The 23,781-nt window shown below is 48.2% G+C and overlaps 1 protein-coding gene across 6 annotated transcripts in view; it reads left to right on the top strand.

The window, feature by feature from the left end:
* LSP1 (lymphocyte specific protein 1) overlaps nt 1–23,781 on the top strand; it is an 83,065-nt gene that overhangs the window by 2,701 nt on the left and 56,583 nt on the right. Inside the window, exon 1 of one of the 6 annotated variants that reach the window (XM_027825417.3) lies at nt 17,077–17,873. The exons of 3 other annotated variants lie outside the window; for them this stretch is intronic. In XM_027825417.3, coding sequence (XP_027681218.2) covers nt 17,815–17,873 — 59 coding nt within the window. In that variant the 5' untranslated portion in view covers nt 17,077–17,814. Of the gene's footprint in view, nt 1–17,076; nt 17,874–23,781 lie in introns of those variants that run through there. 2 more of the 6 variants (XM_043548223.1, XM_043548221.1) reach the window with 2 other exon arrangements.

Consider the following 23,781-nt stretch of genomic DNA (forward strand, 5'->3'; position numbering starts at 1 on the left):
CTGAAATCCGCCTCCTAAAATGTAGGAAAAAGGGTTTGTTCAACGTTTGGGGTGGGCGGTCTTTACCACCCAGTGGTCAAGGCTGTTAGCTCAGCTCATCGGCCTTTCACTCTGTACCCAGTCTGCTTTCAAGCTAAACCTGTTGCCGATCAAGTTACAGCAATGCTCCTGAGACAACTCTGAGGAGGGCTGAGGGCCTGGAGAGAGCCAAACAGGGGCATGGGGGTTAAGGTTTGTGGAGGGAGAGTGAATGAGGAGCCGACGCGGGTGGAGGCAGGGCAGAATTTGGTCAGAGTAAGATGAAGGCTAGTCAGAAAATTGCCCACAGGTCCCACTGCAACAGCACAGGCTCTTTTCACTCCCTCATGTACGCTGCCAAGCTAGATCCTGCACCGGTTCTACACCGTTATTCTGGGACAGCCGGACAACAGGAGTCAGCAGTGTCGCTTGGATCACCTAGCCTGTTTGCTTCCAACAGCGCTGCTGGCTCATACAGGCCCCAAGGCCTTGCGAAAATGGGGCCCATAATTCACCTGTGGTAGCAGTTCCGGAAGCTCTACTGTAGAGGGGGCTCAAGGCGGGTTAGACAACACGGTGGTCAGAATTACATAGCCCTGTCTACGCTACAGCTTCCTCGGCGGTTGCTGCTGCTGGAGCTGGACTGGCAGTGAATGACATGGGCCGCTTGTGCCAGTGTAAATGTGGGAGGAAGAGGGGGATTTGGCTAACCCTGCATACCTTCAGGCTGTGCATCAGCCTGCGTATCTAACAACAGCTGGCGTACGTCTGAGACGTTTAGGCCGTTCTTCCACTGTCGCTCTAGCTAGCAGACCAGTGGTGCTAGCTCTAGTGTGCAGACCGGACTGCAGGAGTAAAGGCCAGGAGAGACACGCTCGCGCGCTGGGGCCTGTTCCTCTCTGCCTGTGAGGTCTGGATAGAGGGATGGCTGCTGAGGAGAGGAGGGACGGGGAGGGAAATGGCTGCTTCTTGACGACTGGATGGGAGTAAGTAGGCCAGCCCCTGAAGAGATCATGCACGGTAGTTCAGGGGGAGCTGGCGCTCCTATCTCAAAGAGGACAGCCGGCTGATTTGGGAGATCAGGGAGCTATTGTGCGGAGAGGGCACAGCTTACAAAAGGCTGGGATAATCCAGTACACAATGTGAACCTCTGAACCTCCGAGATCCCCCTGTCACTCAACGCAGCATACCCTCCCCATCCTCCTAGAGATCACTTTGGAACCTACGGCAGTTAATATGACTGGTCTTTCCACACAAGCCACTTATCGCATATATATATATATATATATATGCAAGGCAGGTGCTCCTCTTGTTAGTGGGCTTCAGGGCATAGTCAAGAAAATAACTTCTTATAGACACAATCAGCCATTCTAGCTCACCATCCAGTGTCCCCTTCCTTCTCTGGCCTCCTATCCGCCGGGCTGCGGGGAGCCCTGGGCCTACCATGTATGGTCACTGGCTCGAGATGGCTTTGCTGTGCTAGCAGGCCCCATACCTTCCTTTGCCACGTCCTTCCCCAGCTGTCTTGAATTCTCCAGATCCCTTAGAGGAGACTTGGAAAGTCCTAAGTAAGATTACCACAGTTGCTAAGTATATCCGAGGCTGGAAGGAGATTGTCTAGGGAAACTGATACCTCAGGAGCTATCTTTGAATTCCTTAGCACCAAATTCCTGGGGGAGGGGAAAGAGGCTGTTAAAAATTTAACTCAACTCACTCAACGGCATGCTGCTCCATCAAAGAAAGGAGGCCGGGGGGGAGGGGGGGTGGGAAGGAATAGGTTCTAGTTGAATGAATAACAAAAAGAGCTGGAAAATACCCTGGCTCTGACAAAAGAGTGCCATGTATACGGGCAATTTGTAACTGGCCCTTTGAATTTAAGAATCATCTTATTTAAAGGTGACGTGTGAAAAAAAAAAGTGGCTTGTGGCCCTTTTTACTTCTTTAAGATGTGGGGAGGAAAAACGGTATGAAAGATTATTAATTATTATTATGTCTAATTTCTTTTTTCTGCTTCATTTTTACCTTGAAAATTCAGGGCCAGCCTAGGTTGGTAGACTCTATGACGGAGTAGTCTATTTTTTGTCAAGGTCCAAATTTCTTGGTCAAGGTATGGTCAAGGTCCAGACTCCAGAGAAAATAATAATAATGATAATAAGTAAATAAAAAGATTTTGGGGTCTGTTCAAAAGCGCCTGGTGGTCCAGATTGGGCCCGCAGTCTGCCTATTGAGTACCCCTGCTCTATGATGACAAGTGAACTAGTCAAATGGTGACAGTATAAAAATCGAGAACAGCTCTCAAGCCTAGTGGTGAGGCAGGGTTTAGTTCCAGAGACTTGGGAGTACACAAAGCCAGTTTTGCACTTTTTAACTTCATGAAAAGACAGCCCGATTTGGATTTTCAGTCTCACACAAGGCTGGGTGGGAGAAGCTGAGTGGGGACACAGCAGGGATGCTGGGGGCTCTCTCCCTGTTTGGAGATGAGCTGGAAACAGGTTCCTGACACATACATCATCTTCCCTTTTAGCAGCTGTGGGTCAGAGCACTGCCATTTTTCCAGCGAGCTGTTTAATAAAACGAAGCCTCAAAAGGAGGAGTGGAGGATGAAAGAGAAAATGACAGAGAGGGAGGGAGGAAAGAGGTGGAGGGATACAAAAGATTAGGAGCAGAGACAGGCTCATACCAAACCCCCAGATCCCTGCACCTCAGAATGGAGCAAAAGTTCCAGACTCTGAAACTAAACTTTGCAGCTCAGAAGAGTTTGGTGGGGGCACATGCAAAATGCGGGGAGCTGTGTAGCAGAGCAAAGGGGTAGTGAAAGCAAAAGCAGTGGTATGGCCCAGGTTGGGCTGGCAGTAGCTGGGCTCTGGCAACACACAGGCTGACTTGGAATAACACCGCTGCAGGGATGTGGCGCTGTGTGGGCTGGAGGGCCAGTGGCAGAGCTGGGCATGCGGGCGGGGGGGCAGTGGCTGTGGCATTGTGTGGAACAGGCTGGAAATGACAGTGTGTGGCAGATTTTACAGGTTGCTGCTGGAATGGTTGTGGCACTACCCAGGTGAGGTGGGAGCTGAATGCTGCATACAGTAGGTGATGATGGCACTGGAGAGATGGTGGCAGTGTCCAGGTTAAGATGGTCTCTGAGTTCTTATTAGCAGTGCACAAGACAGCGAGACAATAGAACAGCTGGGGCACTGTGTAAGGGTGACGGTGGGTGAGGGAATATCTTTTATTGCACCAACTTCTGTCGGTGAGAGAGACAAGCTTTTGAGCTTAGGCAGGGCCCTTCTTCAGGTCTGGGAAACATACTCAGAGTGCCACAGCTAAATACAAGCTGAACAGATCGTGTAGCATAAGTAGTTAACACATATTTCAAGGGACTCTTCAAGGTGAAGTGGCCTGTTAACACCCCTTCAGGAAAGGAAGGAAGGGGAAGACAGTTGGGGGAGTTGTTAGTGGGTTACAGTTTGTTGTCATAAGCCGTCAATCCAGTGTCTCTGTTCAGCCCATGAACGTGGAACGTGCTGTCTCTTGCATTGCACCGGTTAGGCTGGCACTGATTGCCTGCAGCACCGCACAGCTGAGACTTGTAAGCACACATGTTACAGCACCAGGGAACCTGCTGTAACATAGAACCACCAAAAAGAAAAGGAGGACTTGTGGCACCTTAGAGACTGACACATTTATCTGAGCATAAGCTTTCGTGAGCAGCTCACTTCATCGGATGCATCCGATGAAGTGAGCTGTAGCTTACGAAAGCTTATGCTCAAATAAATTTGTTAGTCTCTAAGGTGCCACAAGTCCTCCTTTTCTTTTTGTGGATATAGACTAACACGGCTGCTACTATAGTACCACCAAGCGCTGTTTGCTGCCGGTTTGGATGCATGGAAAATGGGAAGACTCTGCCACACGAACACCTGTTCTTATGCCCAGGCAGCGATGTGAAGCGTTTGCCTCCATCAGCCGCAAGGGGGCATGCTCTGCTCATGTTTATTTCATAAGGCAGCAGGAAGGAGAGAGCTAGAATGCGAAAAGCCGGTGTTTCAAGGCAAAGTTCTGGGGGAGTGGAAGCTTTAACCCTTGCCTAACACAGCCAGCCATGCCCTAGTCAAGGGGGCAGCCTTATGGGACGTCTTTGTGACTGCCATTGCACAGCTTGTTCTAGTCGCTGAGCCCAAATAGAAGACAAGATTTGCAGCTTCGTTCCCAGCTCTGCTACTTACGGGCTATGTGACCTTGGGTGAGTTATGTAATCTTTGTATCCCTCAGGTTTCTCATGGTTAAGATAGCATTAGTAATCCTTACCTCCTTCACCGGTGTGTTCGGAGCTTAATTCGTTAATGCTCCCAAAGCACTTTGAGAGCCTCAGTGGGAGGGTGTGAGAGAAGAGCAAAATATCGCCTCCTACTGGTTTTATGTGTTTGTTCCCATCAGCCATCAGTCCTCCTGCAGATGTCCTTACCCCTTACACAGCTGCCAGAATATGCCCGGCCCATAATCCCAACTATACATATGAAATGATGGGGTCTAAATTAGCTGTTACCACTCAAGAAAGATCTTGGAGTCATTGTGGCTAGTTCTCTGAAATCATCCACTCAATGTGCAGCGGCAGTCAAAAAAGCAAACAGGATGTTGGGAATCACTATGAAAGGGACAGATAATAAGACAGAAAGTATCGTATTGCATCTCTATAAATCCATGGTACTCCCGCATCTTGAATACTGTGTGCAGATGTCGTCGCCCCATCTCAAAAAAGATATATTGGAATTGGAAAAGGTTCAGAAAAGGGCGACAAAAATGATTAGGGGTATGGAATGGCTGCCATATGAGGAGAGATTAATAAGACTGGGACTTTTCAGCTTGGAAAAGAGACGACAAAGGGGGGATATGCTAGAAGTCTATAAAATCATGACTGGTGTGGAGAAAGTAATTAAGGAAGTGTTATTTACTCCTTCTCATAACACAAGAACTAGGGATCACCAAATGAAATTAATAGGCAGCAGGTTTGAAACAAACAAAAGGAAGTACTTCTTCACACAACACACAGTCAACCTGTGGAACTCCTTGCCAGAGGATGTTGTGAAGGCCAAGACTATAACAGCGTTCAAAAAGAACTAGATAAGTTCATGGAGGATAGGTCCATCAATGGCTATTAGCCAGGATGGGCAGGGATGGTGTCCCGATCTAGCCTCTGTCTGCCAGAAGCTGGGAATGGGCGACAGGGGATGGATCACTTGATGATGACCTGTTCTGTTCATTCCCTCTGGGGCACCTGGCGTTGGCTGTCAAGGATAGTGGGTTAGATGGACCTTTGGCTGGCCCAGTATGGCCATTCTTATGTTCCCAACTGTGAATGCAATTTCCCTTCCATTGTCTGGAATCTCGGGATTTATCACAGCTGTCTGCCAGGAACACTGGGCCCACCCTGCTTTTTTTAGCTGGATCTGATATGTCATTTAGCAACTAAGTGGTTAAGAGCAATACACCTCCATCCTGACTTGCTGCATGCCTTGGGATTCCAGTCGTGGAGCCCCCAACAGCTTTGACCCTCAGGTCTGACCTGCAATGACCTCTGCTATTCCAGGCCCTCTCACAGCCCCACCAATGCTCCTTATTCTTGATCCACAGCATCCCCGGTTGTTATTCCCCCACCCCTGTAGCTCTGCCAATGCACCTAATTATGATTCTGCACAGTTATCGTGCATGGTGCTTTACCACTTCAAAGTGCTGCACAAATGCTGGCTAGTGTTCAATGAATTATGGTTAATTATGGTGCCCCACCTTTCCCTGGCAGGCAGTTCAGCAAGCAGCTAGGGAGTTAAAACTCATGTCCTTCAATTCTGACCTGCAGCAGCCCTGGTTGTTCCATTCCCAGGGCTGACAGACAAGGCTGTACTTACATCGCCACTGTCCATGTTGGGCCCATTCTGTGGGCAAGCAGAGGACTTCTGTGTGTGAGGAGTAAATGCACTTTAAATACCTATGCTTCCCCAGAGCCAGGGTCTCAGCAGCATGAACTTCCCCATAGCCGAGTTTGATCAGTCTATGAAGTAACCTGGCCCAGTGGATAGTGTTGGCTTGGGAGCAAGGAGACCTGGGCTCTGTTCCTGTGTGGCCTTAATTGGAAGCACTTTGGGGCAGGGCAGCACCTGGCACAACAGTGCCCACCATCTTGGTTGGTGCCTCTAGCTGCTACCATAATACAAATAATGAACTTTCCCTTCTCAGAGCCAGCCACTGGCCCAAGTCAACTGCTGCAGGATGCCAGTGACTGCCCCTGAAGCCAGTGGGAGCTGTTGCTATCCGGTGGCAGGAGGCTAAGGCCCCAGTAATGCATCGTGGTATCCCTGTCTACAGTCGTGTGGGCTGACCATGCTTGGGACTGTAGCTTGCTTGTGGACAGCTCTAACTCAGCAGATGCCTCTCTCTCTCTCTCTCTTTCTTTGTACTTCACAATGGGGGTGGACCATAAATGGCTGCCTTTTCCTCCACGCACCTTTCCTCCTGCTTGTGGACGCTTGCCAGATTGGCTGCTGTATCCTCTGTGCACTCCTCCTTCTCCTACTCCTGCCTTCCCTTTGGAGGACACCTCAGAGCAACTGCACGCACCAGACCAACAAGTCCAGGAGGGGAACCTACTGTTGCCAAGAGCTCGAAGCAGTGACCTCCTCACTCAGTGTCACAGAGCAACTTTGTTTCCTCCCATTCCCTATGGATGGGAGGGCCTGGGGGCTGCACTCTGAAGACACCCCTTGGGAGTGGGAAGATTTGGTTTGGTATTTTCAAAAGAGTCTCAGGGAGGTAGGTTGGTGCCCAGATCCCATTGAAATTCAGATGTAGTTGGTCACCTAGTCCTGACAATCCCTGTCTTTGGCTATACTGGACTGCATGCTCTGAAGGAACTGCTATGGGTCTGTTCATCCCTGGGCCAGGGATCTGCTCAGTGCAGGGACTGAGTGTGAGGGAAAAGGTAGTGGGGGCAGGCTGGGGCTGGTTTGGCCCTTGGCACAGGTTAGAGCAGCCTGAACCCAGCTGCCAACAGCGCTTGTGGGCTGGCCCAGCAGCCAGGAGTAGTTGGGGCATAGGAATGTCCTGGCTACATCTCCCTCCTTGTGGGACTTGCCCTTGCACACCCTGTGCACCAAGAGCGCCTGAGAGGGGTGCCCTAGAGCTGCTGATGCCTTAATCTACTCTTATTTCCTTGTAGTGTCTCTCTTTCCTTAATACCCATCTATCTAGTGAACAAATTCAATGTGCTCCTGAAGTCACACATTGCAAACACTTATTTTGCTTTGGGTCTCTTTTGCAGTGTGAGCTTCCCCACAGCAGTGTCCTGTAAGTAGGGCGATTGCCTTGGGCCTTATGTTGCTCCGTGCCTAGCTGTGTGTGAGATATTTTTTCTGGGCCAGCCAGGGAGGGCAGCGCCAAAAACATTTTCCGCCCTGGGCAGCAAAAAACAGTGAGACTCCTAGGGCTGGCCCTGCCTGTAGGTATCAGTCTGGACTCTAGCACTGTGAGCTTCCCCACAGCAGCACTCAGCGAGGACTCCAGCGGCACCAGTCACAATTTCAGCAGCATGAGCTTCCTGGCAAGCTTCCTGCTCTGTTAGGGCTAGCCCCCTCTGTCTGGGAGTAATGGAGTCTGCTCTCATGTTGCACAGTGTGTGGGCTTTGCTTTCCCTGGGAATACTTCATTAGCTGACACTCACTTTGACCTCAACTAGCCTTGGCCTGGCTTTCTGTGCCCTAACCCATCTTGAGTCCATCACTCTTCTAATAGGATTTCACGTCTAGTGTGATGGCCACTGGTGTCCCCCTGGATCTGCTGCAGGAGCTAGCCCCCCTGGAAACATTTCCTCGAGTCTTCTCTAAGGAATCGGGATAGCCTAAGGAACATTCTGGGAGGTATTTAGCATGGTACAACTGGAATTCAGAGGCCCCTCTATTTGAGTACTCCATGGTATTCCAGAAGACGTGCCACTGGGAACCTACCAAGCCAGTCGCTTGCTCCTGGGCAGCCGTACCTGGTCTATGTGCCACAGGCGTCTACCCCGGATGCCGCTGTGCATACTTTGAGATACAGGACCCTGTATGGTGTGGCTGTCCAAAGCTGGTATTATTCTCACACTTTGTAGGACCGTAGCACCTAGAGGGCCCAGCTGAGATCAGCACCCCATTGTGCTCTGCAATGTATAGATACATACGTAATAAGACACAGTGTCTATCCCAAATAGTATAGAACCGAAATATGCCAGGGAGAGAAGAAGCATGATCCCCTTTTTCCCAGATGGGGAACTGAGACACAAAGACTTTAATCAAGGTCACTTTGGAAGCCTGTAGCATAGCTGAGAATTGAACTTCTATCTCCTGAGTCCTAGCCCAGGACCTTAGCCAAAGCGTATCCTCCCACTGCCTGATGTTCCACTGAAAACTGCTACAGGAATGCGTGCCTGTGGTGACCTAGCAATGAATGGGTTAACCATTCTTGCTTGGAATCGCAGTGTATTTTCTTTGCCAGTCAATCCGTCTTAATACACACCAGATGTGCGAGGCAGCCGCCTGAGTGCCTTAATCCTGGGCTTCAGCAGTCTGAGTTGTCTCTCTCACAAGGGGCAGGCCCACTCCAGACTCACTGGGGATTTCATTCAGTGCAAAGTAGGGGCAGGACGGCTGGCAGCCCCCTCCCTCGTAGGAAAAGTGGGTGATGACCCTGGGCTGCTAAATATTAAATCAAGGTCTTTTACTTACTGCAATGAGCTAGCCTTCCTCGGCCGAGGAGTTGGGACTGGGGATAACACCCTCACTGACTCAGCAGTAACGGGACTGTGGGCATACAGCAGAGACATCTCTGTTCTAAAGATGGGTACTTAGAACGGATCAGCTCCACAGCTGGTGTAAACTGAAGTAGCTTTATTGACTTCAGTGGCATGGTGCTGGTTTAACCAGCTAAGGATCCAGCCCACTATGTTGGCCGGCCCGCAGCCCCCAGCCCCGGGCCACCCAGCACGCTGCCCCCAGCCCCAGGTCGGCCAGCCAACACCAGCACCAGCTGCAGTGGCTGGAGCAGCCCCAGCTGCGCCGGCCTGCCAACCCCAGCCTCAGCCGCATTGGCCGGCTGGAGCAACCCCAGTCATGACGGCTGACCGGAGCCCCCCCCCAGCCATGACGGCTGGCCGGCCGGAGCCCCCCCAGCCCCTCTCCCTTTAATCGGTTAACCGATTAAATGATATAATTTTAATTGTTTAAACCGTTAACTTTTTAAACAATATTTACATCCCTACTCTCAACCTTTCCAGACTACCATACCCCTGTCAGGAGACTGATTTGTCTTGCGTACCCCCAAGTTTCACCTCATTTAAAAACTACTTGCTTACAAAACCAGACATAAAAATACAAAAGTGTCAGAGCACACTGTTAGTGAAAAATTGCTGACTTTCTCATTTTACCATATAATTGTAAAATAAATATTGTACTTACATTTCAGTGTATAGTATATAAAGCAGTATAAACAAGTCATTGTATGAAATTTTAGTTTGTACTGACTTCGCTAGTGCTTTTTATGTAGCCTGTTGTAAAACTAGGCAAATATCTAGATGAGATGATGTACCCCCTGGAAGACCTCTGCATACCTCCAGGGGTACATGTACCCCCGGCTGAGAACGACTGAACTAGATAATCATAATGGTCCCTTAGCCTTCCAGTCTATGATTCACCATCCCAGCCAAAATAACCAGCACTGGAGCTTCGTCCCTGGTTTTCCTACTGACCAACCTAAGCAGGGGGGAAAAAAATGGAGGGGAAGATTTCAGTACCATGACAGAGTTTAACTCCCCGGGCTGTAATATCAGCCGGAGATTTTGGTTCAAATATGGATGAGCTCACAATTGAGTTGAACATGTTGGTCTCAGTGGACACTTGCGTATGTTGCACAAATGCCATTCGGCAAAGCAGGGGCGTGGCGGATTGCACCCAGTCCTGCCTATGATGGAGAGTGGAAAAGGCTGAAGGTTTCTTCTCTGATTGCCTATACACCACCCCCTCCACCACAAAATAGCCTCGTTTCTTTGCCAGCTGGAAAAATATTGGACATCAAATACATGTTCATATTTCTGTAATCGGAAAAATAAGGAGTGCATCTCATGTTTAAGGCTGAGGATGGTTTGCAGAACTGCCCAGGGGATTTGGGTGCCCAGTTCCTGTTTATTTGATTGGAAATGGCATGTCCAATCCCTTAGGGCAGCTTTGAACATGTCAGTCTAAATGAACACTGTCTGGGGTGTGGTCTAAGGGCTGCCTTCTTTGTGGTTGACCTAGGCACCACCTCTCTCTCCCTTTTCTCTACTGGTTATCATCCCTCTCATGCTTGTACCACCCATGGCCAGGCCACCTGCAGGTGCTACAGATCCTGAGACTTTTCCAGCTGCCTTGCAGGCCTGAGAGATACCCCCAGAAGCCGTTTCCAAGCCCCAGATCCTGTGATTAAGGGACTCTAGAGAGGAAGATGCTTTTGTGGTTGAGGCAGTGGACAGAAGCTCAGACCATCTAGGTTCAGTTCCCAGCTCTGCTATAGGCTTCCTGTGTCACCTTGGGCAACTGCCTCTCTGCCTTAGTCCCCTGCTTGTCAAATAATGTGTCAATCTTAATCTTTAAGATCACTGGTACAAGACGTGTCTCTTATTACATGCTTGTACAGCACCTAGCACAAGGGTGCCCTGATCCCGGCTGGGGCTCCTGTTATATGAATAACAGTGGTCTCACCAACTCTCTCCCTTGCCCACTTTTTTTTGTCTTTTCAGTATCTTTCTCTCAGTCTCTCTCCCCCTTGTCCTCTTTCCTTCCCTCTCTGCTCTCGTCTTTGACTCTCCTAAGCGAGGCATCCTCTCCTGGGATGCTGTGAAACACCTGCTGTTCCTAGCAGTCTGTCACTGTGATCCTAAACAAACTGTTTTGCCTCTCAGGCTGTGGAAGGGGAGGTGGGTTTTGCCCAGCGGGAGTGCTCTGCTTCCAGGGGCAATCCTGAGGACAACCACAGATTCTCCTCTCCCTGTAACTCCCTTGCCTCTTGATGAGAACGTTTTGCACGTCTATAGCCCTTGCCATCCGAGGATCTGGCAAGGCTATAGAAACATTTATGAATTAAGCCACCTAACATGCTTATCATGCAGGTAAGTAATTTTGTTTCCATTTTTCACTGGAGGAAACTGAGGTACAGACTTGCCCCAACCAGCAAGTATGTAGTGGAGTCATGAACACAACTCAGATTTCCTGACTCCCAATTATCTGTTTTATCCAATTGGCCACCGTCTGCTTTAACCAGCAGACCACCCTCATCTCACACACGTTCACACCCACCTGGAGTTATAGAAGCTCTCATTAGAGCCATCAGTCTGCACCTGGGCCTTTTTTCGGGGCCTGGCAGCGCTGCTCCTAAACCAGCGAGTAGGGAGTTGCTAATGAGCGACAGAAAACTCAACACCTTGTCAGCCCCTTAAGGGAGAGAAGGGACCATCTGCTGGCTCTTCCTTTCTTTCTTACAGGATTAAACCCTGAAAATCGTAATAGCTTGGTATAATCCCACAAAATGAGCCATCCTGTCCTAGAATCCTGATTGTGTATTCAACGTGTCTATAAGTGGCTGCTCCTCCTTGAAAGATATTTGAGACTGTTAAAGCCCCTGTTTCACTGGGATTACCTTTAACGTGGCTGACTGCCGATCTTCAAGCTTCAGCAAAATGAGATGGGATATATTAATTGGGATCCCACACATCAGTAAGTAACATTTCTTTCACAGGCTAGAGCACACCCACCATTGGTTAATTACATCTCCATTAGACTGGCATTCCAGTTAACACGTCCCTTCTCATTGAGCCAGGGTTTGAAGATGAAGGACAAATGCTGTAAAGATAATCCCAAAAGACCTACTTCTGTCAGACTTTCTGAGAAATGTGGGTCCATGGGGGGGGGGGGGGGAAGGGGTAGTGATGGGAAGAGTAGAACATGAAGATGGTGGTGTATGAAGGATTGTACCAGCTAGGAAACAGGGCACCTCCCTGCCATATCATCAACACCAGGGCTCTCAACACCAATTTTGCTGAAGCTTCCAATGTAATGGTTCACTGGCTGGATGGTATGTAAATGACCCTTTTGAGAGGCAGAGTGGCCATGCGGGAATATTACAGAGAGAGTAATGACATGGGGTGTGCACTCACCCCTTCTTACTGCGAGATCTCCTGAGAGTAACCTGTCACGTTGGGGTGCCTTACCTGGTGGTTAGGGCATGTGGAGGTGTGCCAATGGGCATTACCGATGTGTAGGAAATCGGCAAAGGGCACCAAGAGAATCACTGCGACTGGACTATTCAAGCTGGCAGCTAACACAAGAACCACCAGGCACAGGTTGAAGGTGACCAAGGGTCTCGCTGAAGATGCAGTTAGGGTGCAATTTCTTTATCCAGAGTTCCTGTGGAAATGGACTCAGTGTAGTCAGTGAAGAGGGGAAACAAGCATGAAGAGCTTCTAAAAAGGAGCCATGGGGAGGAAAAAAAGATGCCCAGGACACGTCTTCCAGGGACTTGAGGGAACACAGCAAATGGGCTAATCTGAAAAAATTAAAGTTCTAGGGCCCGATTCTCCAAAGCGCCCAAGATCCTTTATGCTTCTCTTGTGGTGTAAGGGGGTCTTAAAGGACATGAAATATGGTCTATGTAAAGGAGAACCTCTGCTGGAGTAGAGCAGCCCTATCCTGGCCACACTCCCACCCCTCCTGGAGGGACAGAAAAGGGGTGTAGCTGAGTGTATTTGAACAATGGGCATTTTGTGCTCTTGCAAGGGGCTGTGAGAAGTAGAACATATGCTAGAGCAGCCTCCAGACTGCTCTAAGTGAAACCAGAGCTTGGACAGGGCCAGCTGCCTCAGACTGTGGGGAAACACAAAGGTGGCTTCCTCCCCCTCCATCTAAGTGAAGTGCCTTTCAATTCATCCCCATGTTTTCTAGTCATTCTGAAGCAGCCCGTGCTGCTCCATCAATAATTCCACTCATGCTTAAAAATCCAGGTCACTCCCATGCTCCACAATGCTGGGGCCTGATCCAAGGCCTGCTGAAGTCAGTGGAAAGGCGGGGCAGAGGGCGAATGATCGCAGCGGGTTTGGCATCCCAACACCGTGAACAGGCACATTCCACAAATGCTGGGGCTGATCCTGTCAGGTGCTGAGCACCCTCTGCTCCCATCTCTGGGAGTTGAGGGTGCTCAGGATCTTCAAGGACTGGGCCCTGAACTGGCACTAGACATTTTACTGTTCTGGCTGGAGCTGTATTGGGGGAGTGGCTCCTGGCTACGGGTGCAGAGGGAGCACACTTAAAGGGGCAGCCCCCCCTGCCAAAAGCTGTGCTAGGGGGTCAGGCAGCCAGAATCTGCCCAGGGGGGTGTCAGCCCTCTCAGACAGTGGTGTGTGGGGTGTACTTAAAGCAACAGATCTCCAGAAACTGTGTTGGTGCACAGCAGGGCAGGGCAGCTGGGCTGGAGGTGCCCCTAAAACATTGGGATCCTAGGTGGCCAGATTACATGCTCATGCCCAGCAAGGTCCTGGACTGGGACCTTTGATTGCAACGGTGCTAGAGCAAATCACTCTGGTTGCATTTCTTTGCTATAGTCTTGTTTTTTGCTAGACATACTTTAGCCTCCAAAATGATTTTGCAACCCGGGCTACATAGCAGAGCGATTGTGTCATTAATGAGAACTGGTGCAGCCCTATCTCTCTGGGACTCCCTCCCTCCATCCCAGGGCAACAGAACTGAGTCATTTCCGCCCCATCCCACTCACCTTTAAAGCCTTCCCTTTTTGTCTGTTGCTGGAAAGTTCTTTATGAGCCTCTGGCTTAGAGGACGCATGCTAGGCACTAGCAAACTGCCCTGCGTTATTGTCCCTGTCTTGTCTTGTGCTAAATGTGCCACACCGCTGCAGGGATTTCTTTGACTGATTTTTTGTTAAACTCCAGCAGGAAAACGAATCGTCTTTTTTTTTGGTTGGTGTCTTTTTCTTACCGCAGCATCACTGCTGTTTCTAGAATGGCACCCTGAGGTTTATGTGGGCAGTGCTGTAGGAGCTGGGCAGATGGGACCACGGCTGATGCTAAGCCCTAGCTGCCTTTGAATGGAAGTATAAAGCATGTTGAAGCAGCTATGCTCCATCTTGAGCCGTGGTGGTGGTGGTTGGGGGGGAGAGAAACCGCCTATCCTACACAGAGTGGGGCTGAGGGCTTCCCCTGCACAATTGCCTCTGGCTAGCTAACCATGTCGAGCTGTGAGGGGGTAAGATAGGGATCCCCCTTGCTCATAACTTTTGTGATTTTTTTTTTTAATTTTTAAAATAAAGTTGCAGTGTCCTCAGTTGAATTAAGTCAAGAGGAATGGATCATCCCCAAGTGCAATCACTAGCATTTTCCTTTCGCTCACTGGAGAGACGGGTCTGGGAGATGCAGGCTTTTAAACAGAAGCACTCCCCTGGCCCTCGGTGGGGTCCTGTGTGACCCTCCCACTGCTGGACACGTGTGTTCCTCCCACCTGATCTCCCTGCATTCTCTGACAGAGATGAAAGGGAAGGGATGTTGATTAATCTTCACTTTAGGAGGAGCATCCCAAACCCATCACACCAGCCTGGGGAATTTGCAATCAGGGAGTGATACCTGGGAATTCCCGTACCCTGTGTAATGCAATGGGAAGTGTAACTCCCCCACCCCCTTTGCATATCACGGTGTATTCTGCCCCCACCCTCCAGTTACTCTGAGTCACCCTCCTCAGTTCATTCCAAAGATCTTATCTCCCCTCCCACCTTTCACCCCTGCCCCACTTCCCTTAAGACAGCTAATCCGACCGACTTCTCCTTGATCCTAGATGCCCTGCTGGCTCAGGAAATCCATCTGCCATACAGCAAGCAAACACCCACATCCTCCACTGCATTTAGGCTTCTGCACTACCTGAGGACATGAGCTCTTACGGGGAAGGGGGTTGTTTATAGAAGGGCACCCACTTCTAGCTTCTATGCAGAATTGACTACGGTGCAGGATTTTAGCACCACTGGACTCTACCTCCTCCTCTAGGCTAAAAGTTTTGGTTTGAAAACTCTTATATATTTAACAGTGGGCTGTTTCTTTGGCTTCTTTGCCACCAGGCACTGGTGTTTATTGAGTGGAGGGATGCGGGCAAGATAATTGTCTCTGGACCCAGTCCTCAGCTGGTGTAAATCAGCATAGCTCCACTGAAGCAAATGTCTCTGTGCCAGTTTACACCAAGTGAGGATCTGGCCTCATATGTCTCCTGGTGAGCCCACGTCCACCTCCCATGGCAAGCATGTGCTCCCAGCCTCCCCATAGTTATCAAACCCAAGTCTTTCGCATTCCTCTCTGCCCCTCCTGAGTTTGCTACGGATTGTGTGGCATCTCTGGCTATAATAAGAGCTGTGATTTCATTTAACAGCAGTTGTTCCGGCCATGCCATAGTTGTTAGCTTCATCACCCCTTTGTCTTGGCCCGCATTCACCACCAGTCCCTTATAAAAACCCTAGAATGGTACCATCTGGATGGTCAGCCCCATACAAAGAGCTGGACCCTGCCTCATTGAAATCAATGAAAGTTTGCTGGATCAGGCCCTCTCATCACCCCTCCATCTTGCAGGAAGCCATTGGGCATTTGGCCAGTGACTTCAAAAGACCATAGGCTCTGAGCCTGCAAATGCTTGGACATGTGCTTAACTTTAAGTCTGTGAGCAGTCCCAATGAAGTCAGTGGGAGTGAGTCTGCTTAAAGCCGAACACACGTATACATGCTTGCAGGGGCAGGGCCTTTATCTTTTTGAATATTAGAGACCTTTGCTGATTGCTCTCCTAGTTCCACCTAGCCTCACAGAATTTAGAAGTGTAAAATAAATATACTCCAGCACATAGTCCATCCGTGACCCTAGTGCAAGAGCAACCACTGTGCTTAGCTGCTTTTATTATTTCTCATCATTTATGGGCTGTTTGGTAAATACATAAAAACTTAACAAAGAAACCCATTTTTAAAGTGGTGGGTTTTTTAAAACATTTAATACCCATCTGTACTTATTTCAGTGCAGTTTCTCTTTACTAATATTTCTTCATTTATTACGTGGGCAGTTATCAGCCATCCTCATTTCAAATAACCGAGCTACAGTAAATAGTCCAGCATTACTCATCTGAAGAAAACATACGCACATTTTAGGAGATGCACTGAGAGTGGCAAGTAAAAAATCTCAAACCATGTTGGTCCTGATAATAAGGACACTTTATAATTCTCACAATACACCTTTTAGAGAGGTGGGGTTGATATTCCCTTTCCACGGATAGGGAAACTGAGGTAGAGAGGTTACTTGACCTGCCCACTATCGCCCAACAAGTGAATATCAAAGATGGGATTAGATCTTAGTCGTTATTGGTTGCTAAGCCTATGCTCCCACAGACACAGTCCTCTCTTCTTCTTTGTATTATAGTGGCACATCAATGCCCCCAACTAAAGGACTGTACACAAACTTCCTGCCCCACTGAGCTGACAATCTAAACGGACAAGACTGACTCAGGGTGGGAGGGGAAACAGAGGCACAGTAACTTGTCCAACATTACTCGGCGGGATGGGGCAGAGCCAGAAGTAGAATGCACGTCAGGTTCCGAGGCATAGTCCAGAGCCCTATCCAAGACCACCCAGTTGACATCATAATAATGACACCTAACTCTGATTCAGCACTTTTCAGTAGATTGCAAAGCACTTTATGAAGGAGGCCAGTCTCATCACTCCCATTTTGTGGATGGAGAAACTGAGGCACAGAGAGTGGAAGTGATTGACCCAAGCTCACCCAGCAAGTCAGCAGTAGAGATGGGAACAGAACCTAGTTGTCCTGAATCCCAGGCCAGTGCTCTGTCCACTAGTCCTGCATTGTCTCCTCAGATGCAGTACTCTGAATCAGCCTGATGCAAACGGGATCATATTGCACTTCATTCTTTGATACAGCATTTTTAACCACAAAGTGTTGCAACCCCTTTGCAAGTTGCTGAGACTTGCAATTAATTTTTAAGAGTAGATTTAGACTATGGAGGCTATGGGTCAAATTCTCAGCTGGTGCAAACTGGAGTTGCGCCATTGATTTTAATGGATTGCTGCTGATTTACGTGAGCTCAAGATCTGGCTCCAGAGTTGTAAATCTGTCCTCTGCTATCTTTCCCCTAATCAGGTTTTGTGTCCCTGAGTGGCTTTTGTTCCTAATTTATGCAATTAGTTAATGCAGAAAGAAACAGATCGGAAAGGGAAGAAAAAGAGAAGGAAAATGAGGAGTGGGGGAGGGGGAACAGAAGGAGAGAAAAAGATGAGAAACAACGAAGCATAAACCAGAAGGAGTGTAAGAGAGGAGAGATAGAAACAGATAGCCAAAGAGAAGAAGAATAGCCTTTAGAGCAAAGGAGAGGTTTAAGCTTTGCATTGAGCTCACTCAGCAGTCAGATGGGAGCAGGGAGGGGACCCTGCTTTGCCTCGGACTACAAAGCTGCTCTCTGAAAGATTTTTCTCTGACATTTCCACTAGGCTGTGGAGGAGGTAGAGGTGGAGGAGACAAGAGGGGGGCTGAACAGGGGGGGCTTAGAGAAACAAAAGGAAACCAGCTGCAGAACTTCCTGAAGAGAGAGAGAGGGAGAGGATTATTTTTATTTATTTTTTTTAAAAAAGGAAAATTAAAAAAAAGTAGGGAAAGGAGGTTTAGCAGCCAGGATCTGTGAGCCTGCCCTGAGATCAGCCTCTTCCACAATGACCAGTGCGATCCTGAGGAGGAATTCCAGCAAACAAGGCTTACAGAACCTCATAAGGTAAGTCTGTACCTGCCTAGCAAAGGCAGAGAGGCAGGATTCTTTGTTCCATGGAGCTCAGCCCATTGATCTTCCACCATGGCAATTTGATTTGGCTAATTCCAAACTCCATGGGCTGTTTCTTCCACAGAGGGAAATGTATCCGCTTCATGACGAGAAGAATATTGTTCCGTTGTGGTATATTTGTGCACACGTATATGTAAATCAGTTGAACCTATTCATTAACAGGGCTCTGAAGCAGACAGAGCATCTTGGAAGCAGGGAAAATAAATAAACCCCAAACAACAATATCAGCAAGGCAGAGCTGAGCTTACTGATGGCTTTTCCAGAAGCACATAGTTAAAATAGCTAAACATGACCGTACTGTGATATTTACCTGAACCTGCTGAGTTTTCCTTTTGGCTTGGAGAGTTTGTATGTGTCTCAGCTGAAGGAGAGGGGCTCGGTCTAGCAAAGTTTTTTGGGGCTATTTTGTGCAATGTATGTGTGTTTTTAGGCAACAATCCTTAAAGGGCCAGATCCTCAGCTGGTGTAAATCTGCATCAGTCCATTGATTTCATTGGAGACAGAGATGCTGATTTACACCACTTGAGCATCTGGGTGTAGTCGCTAGGGCAGATTGTTGGACAATTAGAAGATCCTTGGTTCCTTTTTTCAATAAATGCTGAGCCCAGATCTCTCTAGGAAGGATCGCTGCACTCTGCTCTGTTCAGTTACTCAGGGTGGGACTCCACTCAGTTGCAACCATGCTGCTTTCTAATGCGGTGTAGAAACACCACTTTTGCTCCTTAGACCTTTGCCTCAGTGTCCCCAACACCCGGATCATTACAGGCATTATGGAAGCTTATCGTGAACCATCCAGGAAGGTGTCGAAAGCTCAGATTCAACAGGGGAAACTCCCTGCTCTGTTCTTTACTTTAATGCTAAGTTTGACTTAGTGGTTTGGGAAATGGGAGCACTGGAGACTAATGTTCTCCTTGGAACCACACTTTGCGCATATTAGTCTTCCCTGGGGTGTACAACTTCCCCAGTGGATGCTGGTCCCCGCCTGCAGTGTGTGTTTTTGGGTAGGGGGGATTCCAGTCTCCAGGCTCAGTTCAATTTGGGGATTCCCATTGGCACTACTGCAGCCTGAAACCTTACCTCAGAAGGGCATCTCTCTTCCTGGATGAGAGAGGAATTTGTTCTTCATGTCCATTCAATCCAGGGACTTCCTGTACTACCCTTTTTGGGGCGGCAGTTCAATACCTGCAGGAGACCACAGAAAGACTCCCATTGACTTCACCTGGCATTGAATTGGTCCCTTGGAGAGACAGGGGGATGGTCACCTCCATTATGACCCATTCATGTTCCTCTCCTTAGCCCTGGCTCAGGGGAATCACCCCATTTGATGGAATCTCATTTTGTAACCATGAAATTTGGGGCTGAGTTGGAAGGTGTAAAGAAGTGTAAGTGGAATAGGACCATCAAATGCATGCAAACACAGGACACGCAGCTCAGAGAATGGACCAGAATTGAGGGCTGCTGGGCAAAACAGTTACACTAAAATAAGACTCCCCTGTTCAGTCTTCCCCAGAACTCAAATCTGGGCTGAAACTCTTTGGAGGAGAAAAGGGTGATGAGCATGCTGCACATGCTCCAGAGATAGATAAATGGCCTAAACACTCACACATGCCCCAATCTAGACCTCCTCTTAATAGCTGTTCATAATTACTCTTAATATTGATGGGGATTGTAGGTGCCCATTCAGAAGAGTACATGCCCCCTGGTGTTTTATCAGATTAGAGGGAGATTTTATGGAAGATGGGGATTAACACTATGGTTGAGTTGGGTCGTTTGGTAAGTGGATTTTAAATTGGATTCTGGCGTGGGTGTTTGTATACATCGCCCCTGTTCCATGTGGGGAAAAAGAGATGGATATCACCTTGGGTTACACAGCTATAACCCCACTGAGGTCAACAGAAGGCAGGAGGGTTGCTCAGATATAGGCAGAGGACGGTCCATACACTGTGCAGAACTTTTTCTATACAGTGAAACCCTCCTGTAGAGGAGTCATATTTCTGCACAGAACTTCGTTCTAAGTTTTGCTATAAGCAGAATTGCCGATTGCACAACTAAACTATTCAGGACTTTCTGTCTGCCTACTCCGTCACAGGACTGGTGTGGGGCTGAACTCATTCATGTTCCTAACGTGCTTTGGGATTCTTGGACTCAAGATACAACAGCAGTGCAAGGGAGTATTGCTATTATTCTGCTTTGCTACATGAATGGAGTTTCCAGGTTCACTGTAATCCCTGGGTGGTCGCACTGCAAGTCTACGTAGTGCATGTGCACATCTTGGTATGTCACATTTATATGGGTAACACAGGGACAGACTCTGATCTTAGTCACACTGGTCTACAACTAGACTAAACTCCAGTGACTTCAGATGCTGCTGAATCACTGAGCTTTCTCCCACACTTGCCTGTTGGAGGCAAGAAGTTGCTGATGGCTTTCCCCACTTTTAGTCTTGACACTAGGGCTCTGTAACTGTGTCCAACGAAGGGACCCATTGGCAACTTGTCAGCAGCCCCAAGTTTGCATGTAATTTGCTGGAAATAAAGAGATTGCATCCATGCTTGTCTTTAGTAGGGAGGCGCGGCCCTCGGGGACTACAGATCCCAGCATACAGTGTTGAATACGAATTCAAGCAGCCCAGCTATGCTGCATGATGGGAGCTGGGAACAGTAGCCTAAAGGGGCTTCATCTTCATACTAAAGAGGGCAGCCATGGGCTCCCTCAGACTCTGTGGGCTGCACTTAAGCCCTTCACTGGCCCCATTGCCCCACATAAGCTATTCACTGCTGTGCTCCTGTGTGGTGATATATTCAGTATGTGGTGTTGTATATGTTGTCCAGTGTAGCCCAGTTGGCTAGTTTGCCATTGTTAATATTCACTGCTATTGTAGCCCAGTGGGCTAGTTTGCCTTTATTATATTTACTGCTTTGCATTGTATTCTGCTTTGAATTATATCCAGCAGTAATGCAAGAAACCTACAAGCCTATATCCTGAAAGATATTAGCTTCAGAAAGTTAGCATAACGCTTGAGGCCTATGAACTTTGAATAGATAAACTTTGCACAGATAAACGGCCCAGTGGAAAACCCCAAGTATTTGGGGAGCTGAAAATAAGAGTTTAAGGAGAAGTTCTGACCAGAGGTACATGAGTCAACCACAGACGTGTCCTGGCAATGAACTGATGCTGTTTCCATAGTCATCATTTACTATCAGTGAAGATCCTAGTGGAAAAATACAGGAATGATGATTTTTCCAATTTGTACAGGCTTTGGATCGAGGCCTTAATGCCCGACGGGTGGCATGAGAGTGAGTGCTCTCTCCCCTGGCAGTTGTTCCCTGGAGGGCCATGAGCAGTATCTTGTTGCATCCTGGAGGTGGATTGTAAAACAAGCCCTTCTTGCTCTTTTTCTGGCTACTGGCAAAGTGGGGATACTGGGGGTTGCTTTGCATGAAGACACTTGACAGGAGCACGTCATTTGCATCTGAAAAGTTGGTGACTGGAAAGTGTCCATCAGGCTAACAGAGCCCAGGGATACGCCTGATGATTGCAGAGAATACCCAGCGCAAGTGACTGTAATTAACTAGAAATGACATCCGAAAAGAATAGGCAGTTTACAAGCTTATCTCATTCTTCTTCTCTCCAATGTGTACCTAGGATCTCCCATTGTTGGGCATGGTCTCTATCAGTCAGTGGATTGCAAAAGAGCATCCATCAGACATCAGGCTGCTTTGTCTTGTTTGTAATAAGCTAGCAATGACAATACCTGCGAGACAAGGTGGGTGAGGTAATAACTTTTATTAATATCTTGTAAGAGCTCTGTGCAAGCTCGAGAGTTTGTCTCTCTCACTGATAGAAGTTGCTTCAATAAAAGATATTACCTGGCCCACCTCATCTCTCTAATTTCCTGGGACCAACATGGCTATAACAACACAGCATAAAATAATGATAATACCTAGCTATGGGACTTTGTATTTTCAGATCTATCTATCTATCTATCTATCTATCTATCTATCTATCTATCTATCTATCTATCTATCTATCTATCTATCTACTGAATTCCTATCAATAAGATATGCAGTTATTGCTTGTCCTTTTGATTAATTCAGTTCACTAGCCACCCCTGCTAGAATTTTATCTTCTCTGTATTTATTGAGTCTCAAGTGTTGTACAATAGAATATTACTATTTAATTAACCTACAAATCAACTTCTTCATAAACCTGTTGTACTGTATGTGCCTCTGTTCAATAGTGGTTTAAATAGCATCTTTCACAGATGCAGCTTCCACTGTCTTCTGAGTATGAGCAGCAACCTTGAGATGGTTTTATATAATCAGATTTCCTTAGCCATTTCATTAATTATTACAACTGAAGAAGGGGTGTGTGTGTGGAGGAAGGATAATAGAAAAGCCTCTGGTCTCATAGCACCTCGTTCTATTTTTTCCCTTCTTTGTGTGGAGGGACTCAAAAGATTTAGGCTCGAACTGAGTCATGATCAACTCCCCGGGGCAGGGCTCATCGGCTGGTTCTGTGTTTGTATAGCGCCTAGCACAGTGGAGTCCTGGTCCAGGACCGGCATTCCTCGGTGCTAATGCAATACAAACAAGAGATAATAAGGATAATTTCCAAAACGTCAACATCTGAACTCTGAATATCATCACAAGAAAAGGGGAGTGCCAGGGAATCAAGAAGAGATGTGGAGGCTATCAGTGGAGAGAAGGATCTAAGGCATTTCTTCAGTCATTCAGAATTATTGCTCTTCTGGTATCTTATCAGTCTGGGGAGTCATTAATACTTGCAAGGAAAGCCAAAGTATGGAATTTTAAATTATACTCCCCTTACTTGCAGGCCCAGTGTAGATGGTACCTTAACATGGAGATGCAGCCTGTGGAAACTGCATGTCCATACACGAAATGCTGCATCTTGAGCCAAGCATCCTTGCTCCAGGTACCTACAGGCTCCATGGCTTGTATCTCTTGATTAAAAGTGAGGGATGCTGTGATCTGCATTGTGGAACTCCGTGAACCAGTTCGGCCTATGGGTCCTGTTCTAAATTCTCCTGGGTTTTAGGCATTCTCACAATTCCACTGGCTCCTCGGATTGTGGTGTCATCTCCATTTTTCATAGCTCTTGGGAGGAACATTTTGTTTGATGGAGGATCACCTTGCTCAGTTGTTTTTCCCGCCCCTATTATTCTGCGTACTCTTCCTCACAGCCCCCCAACTTTCCCTGAGGTCACAAGTGTTTGTGTGATGGGAAAAATCCTCTGCTCAGTTCCTTGGTGCTGCTTTGTTTGACCCTCCAAGCACTGAGCTTTCCAGACAAGATCTGGGAAGGGAGTGTTTGAAGGGGTGGGAGGTGGGCTGGGTTGGGAGTGAATTTCTGGGCTAAAGAGGGAAGCAGCTTGTGGGAGGGTGCGGGGGGAAATGGCGACTGGGGTGCAGGTCACCTGTGACTGGGATTCTGGAATCAGGATGGGCACCAGCAGTGGGTGGTGGGGGGAAGGGTTGGGGTAGGTTGTCTCTTAATCAATCACATTTTTTATGTGCCCATCACCGGCTTATCTAGGGGCTAGATACCACAGGGTGGGGGAGAGAACTTGCAACGAAGAAGTGGGGCAGGTGAAAACAATTGTCTGCTGGGGAGTGAGGAGGGAGCAAGTTGCGGGTGGCAGAGCTACTGCAGTGGGTGGAAAGGCAGAGGCAAATGGGAGGGGATGAGGCTACTGGGTCAGGGATCAGCTGTTGCTGGACGGTGGGGTCCTAGGAGCAGCAGGAGGATTTAGAAGCTCCAGCTGAGTATCCCAGCGCAATTTGCTGAGGACAAGTACAGCCCTAGGGGTTAAAAACGCTGC

The sequence above is a fragment of the Chelonia mydas genome, chromosome 6 (assembly GCF_015237465.2).
Source record: "Chelonia mydas isolate rCheMyd1 chromosome 6, rCheMyd1.pri.v2, whole genome shotgun sequence".
In the NCBI taxonomy this organism is placed as follows: domain Eukaryota; kingdom Metazoa; phylum Chordata; order Testudines; family Cheloniidae; genus Chelonia; species Chelonia mydas.